This window comes from Cyprinodon variegatus, unplaced genomic scaffold, assembly GCF_000732505.1.
Source record: "Cyprinodon variegatus isolate N-32 unplaced genomic scaffold, C_variegatus-1.0 Scaffold264, whole genome shotgun sequence".
Lineage (NCBI taxonomy): Eukaryota > Metazoa > Chordata > Actinopteri > Cyprinodontiformes > Cyprinodontidae > Cyprinodon > Cyprinodon variegatus.
In genome coordinates this window covers 340322-362557 of record NW_015150717.1, presented here as the reverse complement: position 1 = coordinate 362557, position 22236 = coordinate 340322, and the positions used below count along the sequence as shown (strand labels likewise).

The 22236-nt window shown below is 36.5% G+C and overlaps 3 protein-coding genes across 4 annotated transcripts in view; 1 reads left to right on the top strand and 2 right to left on the bottom strand.

Moving 5' to 3' along the window:
- Positions 1-460: 460 nt before the first annotated feature.
- dolpp1 (dolichyldiphosphatase 1) lies at positions 461-5852 on the bottom strand. The gene is made up of 8 exons (XM_015382697.1): positions 5754-5852; positions 5008-5108; positions 4819-4903; positions 3194-3293; positions 2845-2943; positions 1821-1949; positions 1647-1736; positions 461-1570 (listed from the first exon to the last, which is right to left on the bottom strand). Exons 1-8 carry the CDS (start codon positions 5827-5829, stop codon positions 1534-1536), a joined length of 717 nt encoding a protein of 238 aa, XP_015238183.1. The 5' UTR covers positions 5830-5852; the 3' UTR covers positions 461-1533.
- Positions 5853-10115: 4263 nt separating this feature from the next.
- fam73b (family with sequence similarity 73 member B) lies at positions 10116-20768 on the bottom strand. Its single transcript, XM_015382738.1, has 16 exons — positions 20694-20768; positions 19707-19902; positions 19120-19330; positions 18911-19026; positions 18664-18784; positions 17978-18105; positions 17676-17793; positions 17429-17535; positions 17026-17138; positions 16611-16683; positions 14713-14799; positions 14521-14619; positions 14282-14416; positions 14136-14189; positions 13923-14039; positions 10116-10958 (listed from the first exon to the last, which is right to left on the bottom strand). The coding sequence occupies exons 2-16, from the start codon at positions 19800-19802 to the stop codon at positions 10749-10751; spliced, it is 1785 nt and encodes a 594-aa protein (XP_015238224.1). The 5' UTR covers positions 19803-19902; positions 20694-20768; the 3' UTR covers positions 10116-10748.
- An 861-nt stretch (positions 20769-21629) lies between these two features.
- Positions 21630-22236, top strand: part of st6galnac4 (ST6 (alpha-N-acetyl-neuraminyl-2,3-beta-galactosyl-1,3)-N-acetylgalactosaminide alpha-2,6-sialyltransferase 4) — an 18444-nt gene continuing 17837 nt past the window's right edge. The window contains exon 1 of one of the 2 annotated variants that reach the window (XM_015382741.1): positions 21630-22107. In XM_015382741.1, the coding sequence (XP_015238227.1) occupies positions 21892-22107 (216 nt within the window). In that variant the 5' untranslated portion in view covers positions 21630-21891. The remainder of the gene's footprint in view (positions 22108-22236) is intronic. The other variant, XM_015382742.1, reaches the window with a different exon arrangement.

The window sequence follows — 22236 nt, the reverse complement described above, 5'->3', positions numbered from 1 at the left end:
AATGGCAAACTTGCTTAATTGCCAAAGGAAGGTCTTTCACATCAATGTACAGCTGTGGTCCCACTCCAAATCTACTACTTGGAAACCAACAATTTTGCATCAGGGTTGCTTTTCTTTTAAATGTAACATCTGTTAATGCAGAAGGAAAACCAAATATATGTCAAAATACCACACTGAACTCACTTCTTGTACATAAACACATTTTATTCAGCCTGATAGAGGATACACACAGAAAAAAAATCTAAGAGAAATACTTCCCTTTGTGAAGCTAATGATATGACCATTTTAATCAGCTTCAAATCCCCACTTGACAGCTTTCAACATTAGCTGCCGTAGGCTGCGAGGAAAAAGCATAATCACATGCTACAACTGACCTGAGGCGTGTTTTTCAATCTTTCTTCAAAAAAAAAAAACAATACAGAACACAAAACATACCCTCCCCCCCAACAGTTATGTTTAAACACTAAATGATAAGGAATGTTACTTTGGAAATGCAGATGAAAAGAAAACTTCTCTGCAAAAACAGAAAACAAGATAAGAGATGGAATTTTCAAAATAAAACCATTCCCGGGAACGCTGTTCCCAGGTTGCTACTATGTACGAGGCAATAACAAAAAGAACTTTGCAGCACATCAGCACTGTATCTCCTGGAATAACAAACTCACAGCTGTGATTCAGTCTCATCACCCTCAGACAAAAAAAATAAAATAAAAAATTGAACAGAAATTAGAACCGTGATAATCAAGGTTACAGATGGTATGTTAAGATTTACAGTGCCTACAGATCAGATATTAGGACTGAGTCAAAGACACAAAGCAAGGACTTGTGAAGAAAAAGAAGGGGAGGATCTTAACATTTAACTAGTGTTAGTCTTTTTTAACTTGCAAATTTCACAAAGTGCAGTTTTTTGTATTTACATTACATCATGACCAATTTCAGAAATTGTTCATTTTGTATTATATAACAATGAAAAAGGGTTAATTCCACAAAATACCAACAAAGATGTCACCAACAACCCTTCCCCACTCACTCACCTGTTATCCAAATTAAAAGTACAAAAAAAGTAAAAAAGAAAACAAAAACAAAAACAAACAAAAAAACATTAAATTCATGCTTTTATGACGCCCATCATTTGTTTGAAACTTGATCAAAGCCTCCATTGCGGCTCTTTTGAATCTCTTACAGTAAACTGCCTACTGTCAGCGTGCGTTTATAGTTAAAATATATATTAATCTATCATTAAATAGAATGCCTCTTGCACAGTCTTGCATGCACTGAAGAGCATTTGGGGCAAGCTGTACAAGAGAGAAAGGCGTGTGGACGGACAAGCCCAGGCTGTAGGCGCCACCAACTTTCTCCACCTGGTAAATGCTTTCAGCCCAACATTTCTTGCAGCCAAGTCAGTCCGAAATATGATTCCCCAGTGTGTTTTTTTTTTTCGTTTGAGCTTCTGTTTATGTTAGTGAATGAAAGTATCTGTGTGTGCTAAGTGTGGGCCTGGACTCAGTTTTCACAGTGCTGCTGATCTGCAGATCACTGAAGTTTTGTTCCCAGCTTTCGTTGTCTGTTCCTGAAAGTACAGAAAATAAATACATTTGAATTTGGCAGATGTAGTGTAGCAAGATTTCATGGGGACAGAATCTTACCTAGCCTCTGATCTGGTCACTGTATACTCAAACCATAAGATATTGGGAATCAAACTTGTGTCTCGAACCAGGAAGTACTCTGATATGGGCCTGTTGAACAAATTGGTACAATGAAAATCAGAAGACTTTACATTTCCAAAAGCTGGATGTCATGGGGAAGAGTTATTAACTCACCATGCAGCAATTTTGGGGAACAGAGGTGTCAACACCTCCTGTGTGAAAAAGAACCAGATGATGGCCATCGTACTGCCGGCCACAGCCCCATAGAAAACCTGACTCCAGGTGTGATACAACAGATAGACCCTGAAATAAGAGACATGGCAAAAGGAGTTCAATAAATAATCATAAAAATAAATAAATAGGTAAATTACATTATATCTCAACTTCTTTTCCAACAGCTAATTAATCCTTTCTGCTATATAAGAGGTTGTTTTTGGCTTTTGAAAAGTTGAAAACATCCTCCTAACTCAAGTGTTGAATGAATCAAGAAAATGTCTTTACAATTGGACGTCAAAACTGCTAGTATATCAAAACATATTAATTCCAAGTATGTCTCTATTAAGATCATAAATGTTTCATAAAACATGTTTTATGTGGGAGCACATGCCTTAGTATAACATTGATTCAGTATCAAAATATCTCTTTTCAGCTCTACACAACTCAACTAGTTTTAAGCAGATTTATAGAAATATAGTTACTCTGAAGTAAAAATAAAAAAACATTGAAAAAAGTTAAACATTGAAAAAAATAACCATTAAAAAATCATGACATAGAGGTACTTAAAAAAAAAAAAATCTAAAACTATTCCGCAATTTAAATCCTTTATCAATTTAAAGCCGTTATGCCTCTAAAAAATATTTCTCGAGCTAACCTATGAAGCATAAAAACAAGGGATCCATTTAGCTTTCTACCACATTGTCACTGAACAGCCCACACGGTTGCTCATTTTTGGCTGCACATGAACATCTGCCAAATCTGTCCTTGGGGAAATTATGAAATCTATGTCACAGTGACCGGTCTCAGCAGATCTAAAAGCTGAATAATATGCATCTAGGCTTCCATTTTTAAACTAATCAAAGCATCTGCTTTTAACTAACAATAATTAAAACAATAAATTGTGCACTTAAAAGCATCTATATTACAGTTGCATTTCAGAACACCTTTCTGATTTCAGGAAAAGATGGGATGACATGCTAACCTGCTGTATGAGACGGATGAGGCCAGGCCCAGCAGGATGATGGACAAGACGTGCCTCCACAGCAGATCCACACATCGAGCATTATTTGTCTGATGCATTCTGTAAATGATCAGCAGAGATCACACAGTGTTCCTCATGTAAAAAAGAACTGATTACAAAGACTTTATTGTGCTTCATATAATGGCATATATTCTTTAAAGTGTAAAAACTACAAAGAAAAAGAAATTGAAGTAAAAAAAAAAAAAAAAGTAACTGTGTTGACTATTGATTTTAGCAGGTTATTCTGCTCCTAAAAGTTTCATAACTCAACCTTTAACCTCCAGTAAAAATGCTGGGGGGAAAAACTCACCTTAAATAAAGAAAAAGAAAGAAGTAAACAACAAAGAACCAGATAAGCTGGGAATGGTTCGAAGGCATGCCGTACTCAGCATACACAGTTGTGTGGGAGCCTACAGAGAAAAAAAAAGAAAAACAAGCTCAATAATCTAACAATTGACATATGCATCACAAAGGTCCTTCAACATAGTGTGGCAGAAAATATATCCAATTTGGATTTTAAGTTTTGTGCTATAGACCATAAAACAAAATACTAGGTTTAAAAGTTTGTATTTGTTTGTAACAATAGACATAAGCAAACATCGTACTTGTAACATGTAAATAAGATTGTAGCAAATCACAATTAAAACAGTTAATATGATTCAAAACTTCTAAAAAAATTTTGGGGGTTCTTTATAAGACCCCCAAAAAACAAAAAAATTGTATTTTGTTTTTTTTTTGTTTAGGCTTTGAGGCAGGAATGCCCCAACACCAACTAAAGAGAAGAGTAGTGTGAAAACTTGTATAAAAGTTAGACAGGGACGGATTCTTTCGCAGATTATATGAAAAGTTGTATTTTTAGTTTTCAGCAGTGGAACTTGAAAAGGGAACTGGCTGGGGATTAAGAGTAAAAGGACGCCATCAGAAAACTTTAGATGGCATTCTAATCAAATGAGGTACTGAAAAAGTAAATATATTAGAGCTAAACCTTAAACAAGTAAACCAGATCCTGTTAAGAGTTCTAGTTTTATGCTGTCTAGCAAAAAAACAAACAAACATGCTCAAGTTAATTTCCTTTGAAAACTGTCATATTTTGTCACACTACAGCCACCAGCTGATAAAATATGTTCATATGGAGAGGAAATCCTATATGCTTTTCAAAACCCATTTTAAATCTGAAACAAATGTGACAACCTACTTTACACCGATGTTCCATAATAATAGTTTTGCATCCAACTAACTTCAGACATAAACCAATCAGTTAAAAGAGCACACTTTTAAAATGTAAGTACAACATTCTATGAAGAGGTTTGCTGCAGAATGGCATCACAGTGGCATCATCAGGCTGATTAGATTGGATGGGAAGAAGCAAGAAGCTAAATACAGGACGATCCTGTTAGACATGTTAAGAACCTGGGGCAGAGGTTTTCCTTTTTGCAGGACAGTAACTGTAAACACAAAGTTACAATAGCCAGATATAGATCAAGGTGGTGTGTTAGAATGTCCCAGTCAAAGTCCACACCGAAACCCAACAGATAATCAATGTAAAATCATGAAGAGTGATGTTTCCAGGCACAATTCCCATCCAAACTGTGCTACTTTTTTTTCTTTTTAAATAACACAAAAACTGGTTTTATATTACACTTTTAAGGTAGGATTTTGTAAGAATTTGTCTTCTTTCACTTCAGATATTCACCATCGCTATAGTTTTTGACTAGAAAAACTACAAAAAAAGCCCAAGACATAAATCCTTATCCAAGGCACAGTATAAGAATGCCATATTCTAATAGTATCAATACAATAACTCAAGATTCAGTGTCATGTTTGAATTCATTGTTAATTGAACACATTCCAAACAATTACATCCGACTTGCATGTCTGACATAATATTTTCCCCGGTCTTGCAAAATAATTAAACCAAAGAACTTGTTCTCTCACCTGCACAAGGGCGCGGCTCTCTAAGAATGTGCTTGAGCAGCCAGTTCACTCCTTCATTTAGGAGCACTCCAGTGAAGAATGAGATCTAGAAAAGGAGACAAAAAAAAGAAAATTATATGAATGTTCACAGATGCTTCTTAAAATATCTGCTCAGATATCAAAGAGGACTTTCTCATGAACACTACTCACTGTGTGCAGTTCCCGTTTAAACACTATGAGTGTGACAAAGCCCACAAGAATAGCTACGGGAAGGAGACTAATGTAGGCCAGCAGTTTTCCCGTGAGATCCCCTGAAACATAAAAAGAACTGATGTTGAAGACAATTAAAAACAATCCTAACCTCCATCAGCAGAACCAGAAACTGGATGGCAAACAAAGACACAGAGCAAATAAAAAAAAAAAAAAAAAACTCATATAAACGTTGGCTGTTGAACAAGCCAGCACAGCAAATATTACAAGTTGATAATTCAGGTGAAGTGTGGCTGTTGGAGCTTTTAACACAAGGCCATTGAGCTTTATACGTTAGCACCAGTCTTGGTAATAATCTTATACATGGGAATAAGTTCATAGCAAAACTCTACGTTATGCGCTAAAATAATAAGCATTGCAGTACTGTCACATGTTTATAACAAGACATTTGTCATATATATATATTATTTTATGAGGGGGACTGCAAAGCTCATGTAGAAACAGCTAGCTAGCAGGCTAGCCGTCATTGTGAACGCTGTTACAAACTGCGCATGCGGAACTGTCTCACAATTTGGCAGCCCACTGCGTGCTATGTGTTGCTCAATGGCTCACTATTTGGCAGCCACTAACGGCTGTGTCCATTCAGTACCAATCATACCCGTTCACAGTGCTTTGGATATTTTCAACCGCGACGAACGGTTAACAGCGTTACAGTCGGTACGCAAACATTACAGAGTTTTACATACCCTCGGGAAACTCTACGTGTGTCACTGATATGGCCTGCCATCGAGGTGGTGCCGAGCACTGCTCTTCCAACGCCATCTTACCCGGACACAACCGGGGCAGCTCGGTGCCACGCCCCCAAAACGATTCCAGCCACTGAGGGATCGTGTTGTTTATTCAAAGAGACCCCGGCAGCAGAGGAGCCGTCCAATCAGAGCCGCGCTCTCTTTAAGAGAGATTCTGTCCATAGAGGAGAATTATTGAATGAAAAAAAGTGATAAAAAAAATATATAAAACTATAACAAACATATAAATAAATAAGAATCCACTTATAATCTAAGCAACTAGATGCCCTCAATCATTGTAATATAAATAATTTTAGGACATATTTTTTGAAGGTAGAAATATTGTTTTTTGTTCCACTAGTGAAAAAAACAAAGGTGGGTCAGTTGCAAAGCAAGTAAGCAAATAATATTAAAAGAACAGAATTCTTACTCTTACAGCTAAGTTAAACTGCATAACATAAAAGAAAAATGATCTCAGAAAAGAGAAAAACACAATGCACTACCTAAAAAAACAAGTTATACTGCAAAAAAAACTACTGATGCAAAAACAAACATCACCTTATCTCTCAAATATCCTAACAAAATCAGAATACCTTCCCTAAAAATAATAAAATATGATTGTCTTAAAGGGGATAAACATCACCTGGAAGGAAAATGGCTATCCACTCCAAAGCCTGAAAATATCAAGTTAGTTTCAGTCACACTGAGCTTTTATTTGATTTTTTTTTTTTTTTTTTTTTTTTTTTTTTACATTTGAGGCTCAAGCATAAAGAACACAATAGAGCACAAATCAACAGATGGATACAAAAAGGAAATAAGAAACAGAAAGAGATAAGAATGCTGCACTGATACAGAGAGCATGTGATTCTGATACTAACATACAGAGGCGTTCAGAAAAAATGCAGCCTGATAAAAAAATCCCTACAAAATCTTCACACTTTATGGGAGGGAAAATTAATAATCTTAATAACTGATAAAAGAAAGGGAAAGTTTTCTGAAATCTTATATTTATAGCTACTTAAAGCAATAAGAGCAAACAGAAATAAAATGCCAGTAAATGTCAAAAAGTTAAGCAGAAACCAGAGAGAATGATACGTTTTCGATACATATGTTCCAGAGTCTCTGTTTCCAAGCAAGCTGATAAAAGTCGTCTACTTTTCAAGGACTCAAAAAAACATTTTAGTAAACCAATATGAGTTGTCAAGTTGCTTTTCTGTTTCTTTTTCCCATTTTAAAGGTGATTCAGTACAAACCAGGGTTGCTGGTCTGAATCCAAACTCATCCGTCACAGTTGTGTCCTTGGGCAAAGAACTTCACCCTCATTACCTATTAAGTTAATTATGAAAGACTTGTTTGGGATAGTTAAGAGATTTTGACAAAAGGTCTTTTTATAATTGTAATCTTTGCCTTTCAGAAACTTATCTTGAATTTTTTTATTGCAAACAAACAAATCTTTAATTTTTCTCTTCCTATACTAGTTTAACATACTGTTAAGAAAAACCTAGTAAAGAATGGTAACCTGTTTCAACATATTTACAGCATTTACATCACAGTCATCTAATAAAAAGATGGTCTTTTTAATAAAATCCTTAAGAAAAAGTATTAAGAGCTCAGAATTTACTCTAAAACGTCTATAAGGGGGAACATGTAAATACAAGTTTGGGCTCAAATGTGAAATCATTCAAAATGATGCTAAAACTAGCATCTGAATCAAAGCTGCTCAACATTAAGCTTCAGAATTCGATTGTGAAAGCTGATTATTAAGGGACAAACAGAGTAAATATACATTCACACAACCCAGACAATTTAGCTAAAATCTTCTGGGCACTGATCACCATCCAAATGTATTAAAACATTAAACTTTAATCCCACAATTCTTCCTAAATGCAAAGGCCAGTCAGTAAGTGTTGAATTCAGGTTGAACAGAAGTACAGCCAAACCGTTAAAAAAAAGACTAAATAAAATGAAGACAGCTTTAATAACAAAAAATAAGATTTATTATGGAGGATGTAAATCATTTGACAAAGTGCATTATTAAAATATAAAGGGGGGAAAAAAGACATGAGTAGGACACTTGTAATGTGGCTGACAGTATTACAGCAGAAAAAGATAATCAACATTTGTGGCCTTTTTGAAAACCTTTAATCATCTAAATATCACTGCAATTTAGGTCCATGCTTAAATTGTACTAATTCATACAGGTTGTTTTTTTAAGACCATATCTAATTATAACTTTTAATTATAAAGGATCAAAATCAGGTTGAGTCTAGGAAGAACAAAAAAACTTTACAATGCATACAGGACAGAAACAATCTGATGTCAGATCAATTCACACACACTAAGAAAGTAAAAGAAGTTCTAGAGATGGACACTTAAACAAAACCCTGTGATTGAACAAACTATTCTCATAATAAAGTTTTCTTTACAACAGTTTTTAGATTTTACAGCAGTTATATGTTCAGTTTTATACATGCAACAGTCACATGTTGCAATAAATAATCTGACAATTTGTATATGTGTACTCTGACACAGATTATTAAAATAAAATTTGCTAAAGTGCAAATCAGAAACACAAAGCTGCAGACCAAATCATGTCCCGTAGAACTGCCCTGCCTATTCACAGCTTTGGCTCAATCATCCAATAAATCCAACAATACAGACCGTCGAGTCATTTTCACAAACATTTATTAATATGTATTAATGTAAAAAAAGATGCTGATCTGATCTGATACAAATAAGAAATTTAAAGAACCAAGTGAATATCTGAACTAAAATTAAAATGTCTTTATAATGGGAATGCTTTCCATAGGATTACACAAGACAGGTACATTTAGTTTGGCATCTTTTTGCCCCGTCAGGGGTTCTGCAACCCAAAAAACATCTTACAGAGAAAAACTAAAGGTTTTTATCAGTGCACTTAGGTAATGTAAAGTTCTGTACCTCGCCGCAAGCCGCCATGACACCAGGATCATTCATAAAACTATTAGTTGGAGCTGTTTCAGTTTAAATTTGGGGGAAGTCAAAGAGATTTCTTTAGCTAGTTTTGAATTTCTAAGGAGATTTATATGATAAATGGGATTATATGAGCTATCATAAAAAAAGAACACTAGTAAGTCAGTCTATGCAATCCCTGGGCATCCAGATTAATTGACTGGGATTATACTTCAAATAATCCATGCAAACACTCTCTATACTGGTCCGGTTGATTACTGCAACCAATAATGTAGCTAATAAAGAGAATAAACTGAGATCCTTCATGTTTAGCTCATCAAATTTAGAATTGAAAAAGCATACTTGGCAATACTTGGTGGTATTATTTATCATTTTGACACTTCTTTTATCTCCATATATTTACGATTTCATTCAGCAGTAAAAAAAAAAAAAAATATCACACAAAAAAAAAAAATTTAAGATGCACAAAAAAGATTTAGATACCAAAATGAGCACTTGACGATAATAACCAGCATGGAGTTCCGCTGCAGGATCTCACACAGAGCAACGTTTCTTTAAAGCAGACTAAAGAAAACTGCCAACTCTGGTTTCTGTTTGTCTTTAAAACTGAGCTGATGCTCTGGGTATGGTAAGGAAAGCCAACAACTTTGACATATTTCATTACATATTAAAGTTGCATTTCAACTTTGTGAAACTTGGCTAATGTCAACTCTGCTGAACTCAAAGCAAGGTTGATAGTGTCACGAATGAAGGAGCTAAAGCAGAGTGACTATGATCATCACACATAGCTGAGACATGAACACTTACTTTCATTTAAGAACATGAAAGTATATACCTGTATTTTTCTGAAATGTTGACAGTCTCCTGCCAAAAATGGCTTAAACCTTTTTGTTTGTTTTTTTGCTGAGGATGTAAATGATCTAAGCAAACACATCTGAACAGGAAATTTAACTAAACCAAATGGAAAGAAACAAATAGCGAAGCCCAAAATAACTCTGATTAGGTGCCTTGTGTGATATCACCCGTCATCACTACAAAGTATCTCATTTTAAAGAGGGAAGGTTTTATCTTAATTAGAAACGACAAAAACAAAACAAAAAGTACAGCTACAGTATAGAAATAAAAATATGAAGTGAGTCTTATTAGTTTAACAGAAGGCTCACTAGCAACTTAAAACTCAACAGATTATGCAAGTAAGGGTCAAATATTAGTCATTTAATTCAATAAGATATTTATTGCAACAATGTGGCATGATTTGTCCTAACAGTTTCAGAAACCCTCTCCCTTTGATTTGGATCTTTTGTCCTGTGTTTTTCCTCTATCTTATCAATTTCTAACAGAATAATTGCAATCTAGAGAAACAAAAATATTTGACCCCAAATACCAGTTTTACATGATCTGTTAATGTGTTTAAACTCAAGTTTCATGCCTCCATGTTATCCTGGAAGATGGAAAACCTGGACGCCTGGAAGTAAGGAGAATTTAGGGCCATTTAACTGATTTTAGGAGCTGTAAGCAGCAAAGACACAACTAAAAAGTTACATTTAACTTTTTCACATGAAAGACAAAAAGCACTTCATCGCTTTACACATCATAGTAAATATTTCATCCAAATCCACAGATGAAAATCTGTTCGTCTGGCTAACTAAAAAGGCAAAGTCCTGTTGTGTTGGAAGTGTTTGTCAGCTGTTGTTTTACCAAGTATCTAACCCCCCCAGGAAGAGGCAGAAACAAGTCCTCACACGTCTGTGATAATTTGATTAGAGTCATCATTGTGGATACGCAGCAAAGCAGCAACAAAGGGGACAAGGGGAATTCGGGATTCAAATGGTCTCCCTCATTAGCAGGAATAAGGAGATCTGGTAAAATAAATCCCATGATACCTTGTTGTGATTAAGAGCACAGATGGAGAAAAGGATGGACAAATGGCTGGATAATGCTGGTTCTCAGTGGATCACAGAAGAAGGGTTCGGAGCCTCAGAAATTCTTCAATAAAGCCCTTCATGATAGTTTGGTGGCTCCGTAGGAGCCCTCAGAGTCTCTAGGCATGGCACCATTCAGCTCCAATAGACTGTTGATCCCCAGATATCCCAGCAGGATCTCACTTCTGCGGTGAGAAAGCTTCAGGATGTCCTCAGCCAAACTCTGATCAGAAGTGAAGCGGACCTTATCGTGGTCAAACATATCCTTAAGGTATTGCACTATTTGTTGCTGCAGATGGAGAGAAGGAAAATTACATGAAGGCTTTATAACATGAGTAAAAAAAAACAACCTTCCAATAATATCCTATAGCTTGGAATGAGATGCAAGAGGGAACTTATAGATTCAATCCCTGGATCACATGCTTCATTCATGGTAGAAACATTTTTAAGTCTTACTTTAGATTTTTTAGGCTTTCACTGAAATCAAACTGAAATGTTGTGAAGCAGTTAATCTGAGAAGCATTTAGCTTAGAGGATTTCATGACATCTAGTGGTAGAAATGGCAAACTGCAACCTCACTGCCTCAGTCACTCTACTTGTTTTTAAGTAGAAGTTCTTCTATGGAATTAGTAAACAGATAATATCTTACCTTTAGTAACGAAACCTCCTAGAATATACATTTAAAATAACCCCAAGAACATTTAAACTGGATTTATGTTTAGTGAAGCTAGCCTGCAACTGCCATGATTGTGAAGTAGGCAAATGGCCTTCACAAAAGGAGACAATTTGCATTGGGTAAAACAAAGTGACATTTTAGACTATTCAACAGAAACTGATACAAACTGCCTCCAATCGGGATCTATGAACAAATATCCACAGGAATTGGATAGTTTTAGGGAATGTTGACTGAAGATCAATCAACACAGCATTTTGATCTTACAGCTTTTTGTACCTAATCCATTCAAGAAATATTGGTACAACAATGTTTTTAGTTTTTTTGGTCATTTTACTGGTAAACAGGCCCCAACTTAATTGATGCTTAAATATAATCAGTTTTTCTGTCTTAGAAAAACATAGCTGGAACTGTTTAACCCCTAGAACCCGACGGACCCACCGGTGAGTCCAGCTGCCACGTGACCTCGTAATTTTAACAAACCCCCAGTATTGATGTAAAAAAACACATTTGGCACAGTTTGGTGACATTTTTGGATAAATGTGCCAAAATGGCCTCTCCGCCTAAGAAATTTCTCACTAATACCATTCTAAAATAAATATGATTCATCTGATTGAGTCCAATTTTGGTATATTTTTACACAACATTTAGATTTAAAAGTCTGTACTACTTTTTTGTGCTATAAATAATATTTTGGTAGTGTTTTGCAATGTTTATTTCAAAGAAAATGTTGGCGAGGTTCAAAAAATGCAAAATATTTTGTATTTTGTCCCTAATATTTCAGGCAGGGTCAAAGCTACAATGGTGCTGACACCAGAAAACCATTCTATGACATCTTACCTTTACAGACGTACCAAAAGTTTCTTCTTAAATCTAATAGCTGTGAGGCTATAAGTGATTTACGTTTGTGTGTTTTTGTCAGGCAGAAATTTATTTATACCCCCTGAGGGTGTAAGAGGTTAAAGGTTGCACGGCACTTAAGAGAAAAAAAGGAAATTACACATCCCTGGAAAAAGAAAATTATTTCGGTAAAAATGAAAGGGTTTAAGAAGGTTAGTGTTTTATCAGTGCTAAGTTTGATGCTCTACAGCAGATATTTTGAGAATAGCTCTATGCACTTACCACTAGGCCACAACTCCCCATAATCAGGGGAGTTATTATGAGTGATTAAAATTCTCTTCTAAAGAGACAATCATCAAGCTTTATTTATATTCAATTTCCATGATTGCTTTTTTTGTTTTGATATATAGACATTACTGTATCTAATTAACTCATATGAACTTATTACTAGTGATGAGTTCATGAAGCTTTTTGACACATTGGCAAACTCCACTGATACTGTCTCACTGAATACTGACACCTGCTGGATATTTAAAATCACTACAGGCAGCCTCTTTGACAGACTAAACTGACACTGATGTGATGACCTATAATTTGATTTTAGCCATTGTTTAATGTATTATTCCATATCTTTGTTTAAATCGAAAATATGTTTGACATTTTTAGATGCAATCCATAAATGTGAACATATAACAGGAACACTGAAGTGAACACATGAATAAGGATGTTTATGGACTACAATTTATACATCAGCAAACTAAGAGTCAATTTGAGATCAGTTTGAGTTCAGGCAAGTTGAGTGATGACAAAACAAACAAGATTATTAAAACCAAATGTGCCTTGAGGCTGCTCCATATTTTTTTTAATCAATTTGATGTTAAATCAAAAAAGATCAAGAGATTTTTTGGCAGATATGTTGACAGATGCACTTATACACACTGTTTAATGCATCAGTCAGTTCAAAACATCTCCTTATTGGTCACATGACTCTCTGGAAACGATACGCGCACCGAAAGGGTTTTCCTGTCAGAGCTCGACACATGCGTCAATGCTTCTGTGTTGCTGGACCCATCACTACTTATTATATATTTTCTCTCCCTGTACATTTTTGAAGTCCTTAAACTTTTTTTTTTTGTTTTGTTATTAGACATTTTAGTCAATTATTAGTGCTGTTTTGTTTTAGAAATGTTTTCATAATTTAAAATATATATAGGCAAGAATTCTAAAAACAAGGGATTCCACATTGGCACAGATGAAAATAAATTCAAAAGAGAGGTTTATAAAAATAGAAAAAAAATAAATGATAATAATCATAATAAAAATAATAATATAGCCTAAAACCTGTAGATAAGTAGAAATCAGAAAAATTCTTAAAGAGTTATGATGATAGGTGAGATTTTTTTGCGCAACAGGTATGTGTATTTAAAATTAGTAACTGGGAGGATGTTATTCCTGCTCTGAAACTCATGCATAAAGAAAGAAACTTTTACAGTTTAGTTATTAACTTATTGAAAGCTTTAAACAGAGCAAAAAACCTGAATAGTTCAGTAAGTCTGAATTGTTTTTAAACAGCAAGTGTGTCCTAAATAATTAAGAAAAAGATTATTGTGGGGGAAAATAGAACAATCTTTTTTGTTTAAAAGAATTTTCCAACGAATAAACCAGCATTTAATTCGGAAACATACTTTTCTAAATGTGATACACTTTTTATATATTAGTTTTTGCATGCTGTTGCCTCACCTTGAAAATTGTGCAAACTTCACTCAGATGCTGCCTTGGTCCCAAAAACCCAAAAGCTAAAACCGGGCTCACGTGTTCTGATATGGCATAAAAGTGGGCAATAAATCCATCAGGTACCTATGAAAGGGAGTTAGGACAAGGATTCAGAATATATAACAAAAATCTATAATAATTTTTAAAAAAGCAGTAAAAAGCTTAGTCTGATTGGCTTACCATGAGAAGACGCCTTTTAGCTTTCAACACCGACCAACAAGCGGTCGCCAGAGCCTGCCAGGAAAAGAGACGTGTTTTTTAGAGACAATCTCAAAACACTCAAAGTGGCAGTAAGGGGAACTTCAGATGTGTGTGTGGGAACTAACGGTCTCTTTAAAACTGTCAGACAGCCAGCGGTTCCTTAGAACAGCTAACACAGAGGAGGGGGGGCTCTCAAGGTCCTCGAATGCATCCATCAGGATGAAGTCCAGAACAACATCAAAGAAGTTCATACACACCACCTGCAGCAACCGCAGAAAGATTCCATTTATGTTTCATTCAAACATACTTCACCTGTGAGCTTATGCAGCACTATTAACGCATTTCACGAGACGTGAAAACTCACCCCTCGACCCTCCAGCTCCATTTTCGTAATGGGCCACGTTTCCTCTCTCTGGGTGTAGAGCAGCATGTCTTCATAGCTTTCTAGAAAGCCTTTGGGACTCTAATTTACATTAAGAAAGAAAGATTTTCATCTTTAAAAAAAAAAAAAGAAATGAAGCAAAGAGTTAAATGAAGTTAATTTAATCACTTATACCTTACTGGCCTTAACCATTAGCCCAGCAACCATCTGTTTCCCTGTCTCCATAAAAAATGTGCGGTGAGTTTCATCCAATAATAACACCTGGAAAAATAAAATAAAATATGACAGCAATCAATTCACACTGAAATGGCAGAAAATATCTATACATTCATTCATTTAAGGTGTCAGTTTTCCAATTCAAATATAATGCGTACTGCCACTAATGTTTCTAAAAGAGTCTTTGTCACAGAGTTAAAGCTGCTAACTAAAATTTTCCGAGCACTTGATATTTTTATTAGTTTATCATGTTACAACCACAAACCTCAAAAAACCTCCTAAAAATGACAAGAGCAAAATGGAGCATTCATGCTTTGCACTTATGGCTACTGCCCTCATCCAGGTGTAAAATGAAACTTTTCCCTAGCCTGAAGTCTACATAGAACTTATCTGTGTTAACCTAGATGCTCTCCGAGTCCACAACTCAGCTGATCACCATAGCATGATGCTTGTAGGACAAAAGGTCTCCCTGTGTTCCTTTGCTTTATGCTGCTGCTTGATCATGAGTGGCACAACTGGCTAAACCTCGATTATTTAGGGATGTCAGAGTAGAGGGGGTAAAACAAATATGGTAACCACACTCTTCAGATATTTGGTACAAATAGTGCTGGAAAAAATTGATATATTTTCCTTTTACTTCACAATGCACTTTTTCTATAAAATCCAAACAAAAGCTGTTAAATTCTGTGATCATGATGTGAAAAAGTCACAGAAAAAAAAAAGCCTTGTGCTAAATTCAGATGAATGGAAATCATGTTGGGAGTCAAATTCAGGTAAATGTTGTATAGCTGACAGACCTACTCCAACTACTACTTTGTTGAGGTAATCTCAAATTTTAACAGCATTCAATATTCCATCCATCCATTTTCTTCCGCTTATCCGGTGTCGGGTTGCGGGGGTAGCAGCTTCAGTAGGGAGGCACAGACGTCCCTCTCCCCAGCCACTTGGGCCAGCTTCCCACAGGGGAGTCCCAAGGTGTTCCCAGGCCAGCCGAGAAACATAGTCCCTCCAGCGTGTCCTGGGTCTGCCTCTTGGTCTCCCCTTGATGGGACGTGTCTGGAACATCTCACTAGGGAGGTATGCAGGAGGCATCCTAACCAGATGCCAGAGTCATCTCAACTGGCTCCTCTCGATGTGGAGGAGCAGCGGCTCTACTCTGGGTCCTCCCCAGATGACTGAGCTCCTCACCCTATCTCTAAGGGAGAGCCCAGACACACTACGGAGAAAACTCATTTTAGCTGCTTGTATCAGAGATTTCAATTATTTCGGTCATGATCAAAAGCTCATGACTACAGAGGAGGGTAGGACAGTAGATCGAGAGGTAATTCGAGAGCTTTGCTTTTTGGTTTAGCTCTCTTGACCACAACAGACCGGTAAAGTGCACGCTTCACAGCAAACGATGCACCAATCTGCCTGTCGATCTCCCGCTCCATCTTTCCCTCATTCGTGAAAAAGACTCCAAGATACGTAAACTCCTTCACTGGAGGCAGTACATCCTCCCCAACCCGGAGAAGGCACTCTACCCTTTTCCTGCTAAAGACCATGGTCTTGGACTTAGAGGCCCTGATCCTGATCCCGGCTGCTTCATACTCGGCTGCGAACCGCATTCGATATCAATTAATGATTTTATCAAGTTGACTGATTCTCAAAACTTAATCTTTCCCTTTTATATTTTTTTGAAAAATGTTGAATTAAAATAGCACATTATATTAGAACAATTAAGTGTGCCAGCTGTATTACACATTATTAAACATATCTATAAGAAATCAATCTGGAACCGATAAGGTTACTGAAAAAAAAGGTGAGCAAAATATGTGAAACACATAGTTTCCAATAGAGAGAGAATAAAAACAGACCTGGAATGCTTGTCTCACACAGTGAAGCTTGGCCAGGAAATCCTGGTCACTGTAGCATTCAAGTAATTCAGTCCTGGTGAAAAACAAAGCATGTGAATGTTAAAGCCTCAAATACTAATCGTTAAAAACATTTGCAAGACAACCAATACATGATATTTGATGCACAACAGTAACCCCAAAAAAAACACAATTAAAAATGTTCTCTTATGTGATCTGTGATCTTTTTAAAGAAATTGTGGCGCCCTTCTATTAGTTGGATGGCAGTGATTCTCTGTAGAGTTTACCACAACATTGCTAAACAAATAACTAAAAAATATTCTTGATTTTTACATGATTTATTCAAAAAAAAAAAAAAAAGAAAAAATAAGGGGACCCATGAAAATACACATATGATCCATATGATCTCCCTAGTTACCTCAAGGTCCTATATTTCACCCTGTCTTCCTGCACCAGAGACAAGGCTTCCTCATACAGAGCTGCTGGCTTCATCGGTTGGTAGATATCCTCTAGAGTCATGCTTTCAAACAGCTGCACAGGAAAACACAACGATAGAGTTAAATGTTTTGGCAAGCTACAGGGAAGAGGAACATGTAGGCATTTCTTAATGAGGATACACAATGCATGTAGAAAAAAAGTAAAATAACTTTTTTAAAGCAATACCGTAATAATAATACATATTTTTGCCAATTTGCCTTCTACAGATTGTTGGTTTTCTTAAAATAAAACATAAGCAGATCTTGGTGTATTTATGCAATTTAATTGATAAAGATCAGGCAAGGTGACAGACTGATGACTTTCACTCATGGGGGCGAGCTCACCTCTGCAGCCGAGAAAAAGGAGTCATCAGACGTAACTGTAGTCGCATCTTCATCTTGCAGCGGGTGGAATCTCTCTATCTGAGGCAATATTAGAGTCCCTTCGCTCTCTGAAGAGACAAAGAAAACAAACTATATGATAGAGAATGAAACCAGCAGTTATGTTTTCAGTTCCTGATCTTTATAGAACATCTGAAAACACTTATGTCTCTGGCAGTTTCTAAAAATACATCCCAAAGTTGATCCTTACCGAAGTCTGCAAGCACGCTGTCAGCTGGGATGCTGCTGCCGAAATCCTCCTGTAAGTGGTACGCCCTGTGCAAGAGAGTCTCCAACTTCTCAGCAAACACTTTATTACGGGACTCATTCTAGAAGCAAATGGGAAAAAAGCTTTTTTGAGTATTATTGGAAACTCATGCCATACATCTAGATGCATTCAGTTTTATACAACATGGATTTGGGTATAAATCTGACAGCGCTTCACTCAACAATGCAAAATAGAAATACAAGAATCCACAGATACAACTAATTTAAAAAAGTCAGAAGAAGTACCGTGGGTTCATCTCTGAACGCTGCCCCCTGCAAAGCAAGGCTGTTGTTACTAGAAGTCGAATCCCCGTGATGACGAATACTTAGGGCTTGTTCCCATTTTCGTAGAGCTTCATCAAACAGCTCCATCCCTAGAAACAAATGATGAAACCGTTTTACCATGAAGCATGTGGTAAAGGAAGGGGTTCCTTTATAAAATTAACATCATCATTAAACTATGTATTTATTAGTCAGTATCTCTGTAAAATAGACCAGCATGTAAACCTTCCATGAACTGCAAAGTTCGGAAAAGAAAATTACAATCATAAAGTGCTTAATAAAAGGTACAAATTGTGTTGGGGAGGGCTTTTGTTGGTCTTATTGTATAACTTGGAAAGTTAACTTTGCTCTCTTCCAATAATATTCGAGATAAGGTGGTAATCAAAAGCTTAGGGTGGAGCTGTGCTGCAGATAAAAGATGAATGAATCATTCTGATATCTCCTTTGATAATTTGTTTGGATTTGCCCATCATTTGCATCTTGTTAGAGTAAAACCTCTACATGCATTAAATTCCGCTCTAGCATTTAAATCTGTTCAGTTTCCTTTTGCATATGTGCTTTATTCTTTTAACAGAATAAGTTTCTGCAGATTGTTTTGCAAAGAATAGAGTTAGCCTGATTTGAGTATTTATCCAGTCATCAAAACGCACCCATTAAATACAGGTTCTCTGCATTTGCATCCTCCACTGCTCCAGATTCTTCCACCACACGCTCTGCCTCCAATGGGGTGGAGGGATTAGCAGACTGATTAGGAGAGTTTGGAACTCTTGTCTGTGTCAAGAAAGAACACACAGAGATAGAACATGAAATACCCAAGTGAACAGAGGATTAAAAAAAAAAAGAAAAAGGAAAAAAAAAAAAAACAACTATAGAAAAATGTTGACGTATGAAACTAACAGATGCCAAGCTGTGTGACGAACTGGAGTGTTTACTGGGAGCCAGGGAGGAAATTCCACTCATAGTGTCATTGCTCCGAGAGCTGGGGCTCATCACCTGCCGGCTGGTAATCGGACCTGTCGCAAACAGGATGTAAGAGACCTTGAAAGACATCTCCAACAACAAGTAAAAAATGTGGAAACTTTAAAAAAAATAATGGTTCCACTAACCTCTCTTTAAAGATGAAGGTCTTCCGGTTTTCAGCAGAGCATCGGGTATTCCCACGGTCTTCTGGCCCTCCTTTGCTTGGACTGCCTGTTTCCTTTTCCTGCCTCTTCTTTTCAGCTGGTGAGCAGTCAGAGCCAGAGCCACGCTTCCCAGAGCTGTGGCAAACAGCACCTTCTTCAGGCTCGGGGAGAGCTTTAGCTGAGAAAATATAGACTGAAAAAAGATGTCACTTAGTTTCAATTGAAATGCATTGCATGGATACATTGATAACTTTGATCTCTATAAATTGAATTAAAAGCCAATCGCCTTCAGCAAGAAAATCTGACTTTTCTCAGCATCAATAAAGATCTATGCTAAAGGTCTGCACGCTAAAGAAGTTAAAGAGATTTGATTAACAAGCAGCATCATTATAGAAACAAGGAACACAGTTATATAATAAAACCTCTAAGTCAACTTTAAACGTCTATCATGGCACCGCTCAATTACTCAAAATGGAAAGAGGATCATCTGTGCAATGCAGCAACAGGGGAAGCACTCCAAAATATGAACAAAGTACAAGAGGTTTAAGAACTTTTCCAATGACTTTTACCTGTCCAAATGTTGAATAAAGAAAGACTGGTATCTCTGCTACAGTCATGGCCAAAGCCTGGGCGAGAGACATCCCCTCTGGTCGTTTCAGCGACATGTCAACACTTCCTTACATTCACCCAAAATTAGGATTTTCTTTCTGCCCTCAGACGAGCCAACACTCAGCTCACCGATGAACTTTCTGCCGTCATCCACACCTGTACCAATGAGAGACACTTCTTAACATTAGATTGATAGATTGATAGAAATGCTTCACTCAAGGGCATGACAGGATTACTTAAATTCTTTGATATTTGATCAAAATAGTGCTCATAAAATCTAACAGGCATGGGCAGATGCCAACCAACTTGATTTGGTTGATCTAACTTTTGTAAAAGAGAAATTGTCACGTGTATTGTGTCAATAAAGGTTTTAGCTTATTGATTATTGTGATTTTTATGGAGTTACAAACATGCAACCTTTACTTGAATATCTTTATGTTTTCGTTTGTGGCAAACAGCAAAAATACTGTTTAATCACAGGAAATCCAGCTTGGATCAATTATTAGATCAACTTTAGATTGAAAACTGCGATATTCCACAGTTATTAATCAGGAGCTAGTTGTAAGCTAATGGATTTTAGGCTTATTTTAAAAACTGATCATTTTAACCGAACGGCAAACAGTTTTCAAATTAAAAAGCGTTACTTCAATTAAAGAGTTAAATAATTTTAGTCCAGAAAGTAATACTGTAAATCTCCAAGGAATTTGTACATGAATTACAGTATAAAATCTTATCATGAAGCCATGCTAAAAATCAAACATCAACTGTCAAGCGTGCTAACGATAGCTAGCTCATATAGCTGGCCTTGGGCATCGTCAGATCCCCACAGAGCATCAGCGGATGTCAGTCTGTGGAGCACTGAAATGATACGTCACAGGCTCCGGTTGAAGCTTTAAGTACAGTAGCGCTAACACCTAATAAGATAATCCCTCACGACACCAACATACCATGAGTATTCAAGACGTGAGAGAAGGGCATCCCTGTGTCACCGCAGGAGAAAGCAGCAGCATTTAGTATAGGGTGGAACTTAAGGTAGTTGACAAGCTAATTGACCAATAGAAAGAGAAAACACGTGTGACGTTTTTCCTCAACCAATAGAATGGGAACTTTGGGGAAAAGGGGCGGATCTAGTGTAACAATATCCAATCAACTGACAGGTGCCAGATGTACGTAGATGTCCACCCCGATACAAGCAAGGCGGAAAATTATCGTTCGATATCCACAAGTGTTTTTATTCTGTTTATAAAATTACAACTAATTTATTTGTAGCTATAATTTTATCAATATCTACATATATATAAGGGTTTCACGTGTTTATTTACTCAATGATTAAAAATAGAAAAAAGTATTTTGTCCAAATGCATCCAAATTTATTATACGTCAGTAGTAATAGCGATACCAACAAAAACGCGTCATAAAGTAATTAATAAAATACCTATTAAAAAAAACTACACTCTAACAGCAGCATTATAACTGCTAGAGGGCGCCCAATACTAATTTTGAAATAACAAAATTAAAGACCCGCCAAAGAGCTACAGGTGAACGTTAGTAGCATTAAAAAAAGTCACATTCACCAACAGTCCTTAAAAGCCCATACGATAGAGGCATAACAAAACGTCATTAAGCATTGGTTTCCGGTTTAGCTAATCATACTTCAGAATAAAAGCATATTTTCTTTCTGAAGAAAACACAGCAAGTATCATTCATTGCAAATCAAGATTTTTGAAGGATTTAGCAAGCATATATAGATAAACAATATGTAACCAAATATCATTTTTAAAAATATGCTAAATATCTACTCACTTTTTTTATTTGATACTTTTATTATGAAAATAAATTCTGGATTCGTTGATTCCCAAACGAGCCTGAACCTGAACCTGAAGCAGGCTGCGTAAAGTTGTCGGGCAAGCAGGGACAGCGGATGGAAACCGCTAATGGATCTGTTGATAAAATTAGAAGTTATGGCGAACAACAGCTGATTTTTCACAGGCAAAAAGATATCTTGTTGTTATAACATCTAATCCCAATATTTCGAAGATGTATTATTCCATTCTTAAAGTTATTCCAAATCTGAGCTGTCTGGTAGTGTGGTGCGCGTATTTTCCAAATGCTCCGGCTACAGAATAATTCAGTTGCAGTCGCGACATGAGCTCAGTTGGATCCAGGACAAGAGAAGCCGCTTTTATCCATAAGCTGCTGCTCAATTTGCGACCGAAGCAGAAGTTTAGACGGTGGGTCTGCTTGCTCAGCCTGACTCTTCTGCTGCTGCTCTGGTTCGGAAGTCTGATCACACCGAGCAACCCTTCATCTGGTTCAAGACTCAGGGGCTACAGGAGGATTAGGCCAGGCAGGATGGGACAGGTGAGGATCGGATCCGTTAGTTTTGTTTCATTGTGTCCATCAGGGGCGGTGTTTGGTACGACGTAGTATTAGGGCCACACATGAAGAGAAAAAATATTTTTGCCATGACGAGATTAAACTCGACATGTC

Coding starts and splice junctions, on each gene's coding strand:
- fam73b (XM_015382738.1), bottom strand. CDS start 19,802: ATGTCGCTGAAACGACCAGAGGGGATGTCTCTCGCCCAGGCTTTGGCC. Junction 19,027..19,119: donor ACCTTCATCTTTAAAGAGAG/GTTAGTGGAACC, acceptor TGTTTGCGACAG/GTCCGATTACCAGCCGGCAG. Junction 18,785..18,910: donor CGTCACACAGCTTGGCATCT/GTTAGTTTCATA, acceptor TTCTTGACACAG/ACAAGAGTTCCAAACTCTCC.
- dolpp1 (XM_015382697.1), bottom strand. CDS start 5,829: ATGGCGTTGGAAGAGCAGTGCTCGGCACCACCTCGATGGCAGGCCATA. Junction 3,294..4,818: donor AGAGCCGCGCCCTTGTGCAG/GTGAGAGAACAA, acceptor TTTTCTCTGTAG/GCTCCCACACAACTGTGTAT. Junction 1,950..2,844: donor TCATCCGTCTCATACAGCAG/GTTAGCATGTCA, acceptor CTCTTATTTCAG/GGTCTATCTGTTGTATCACA.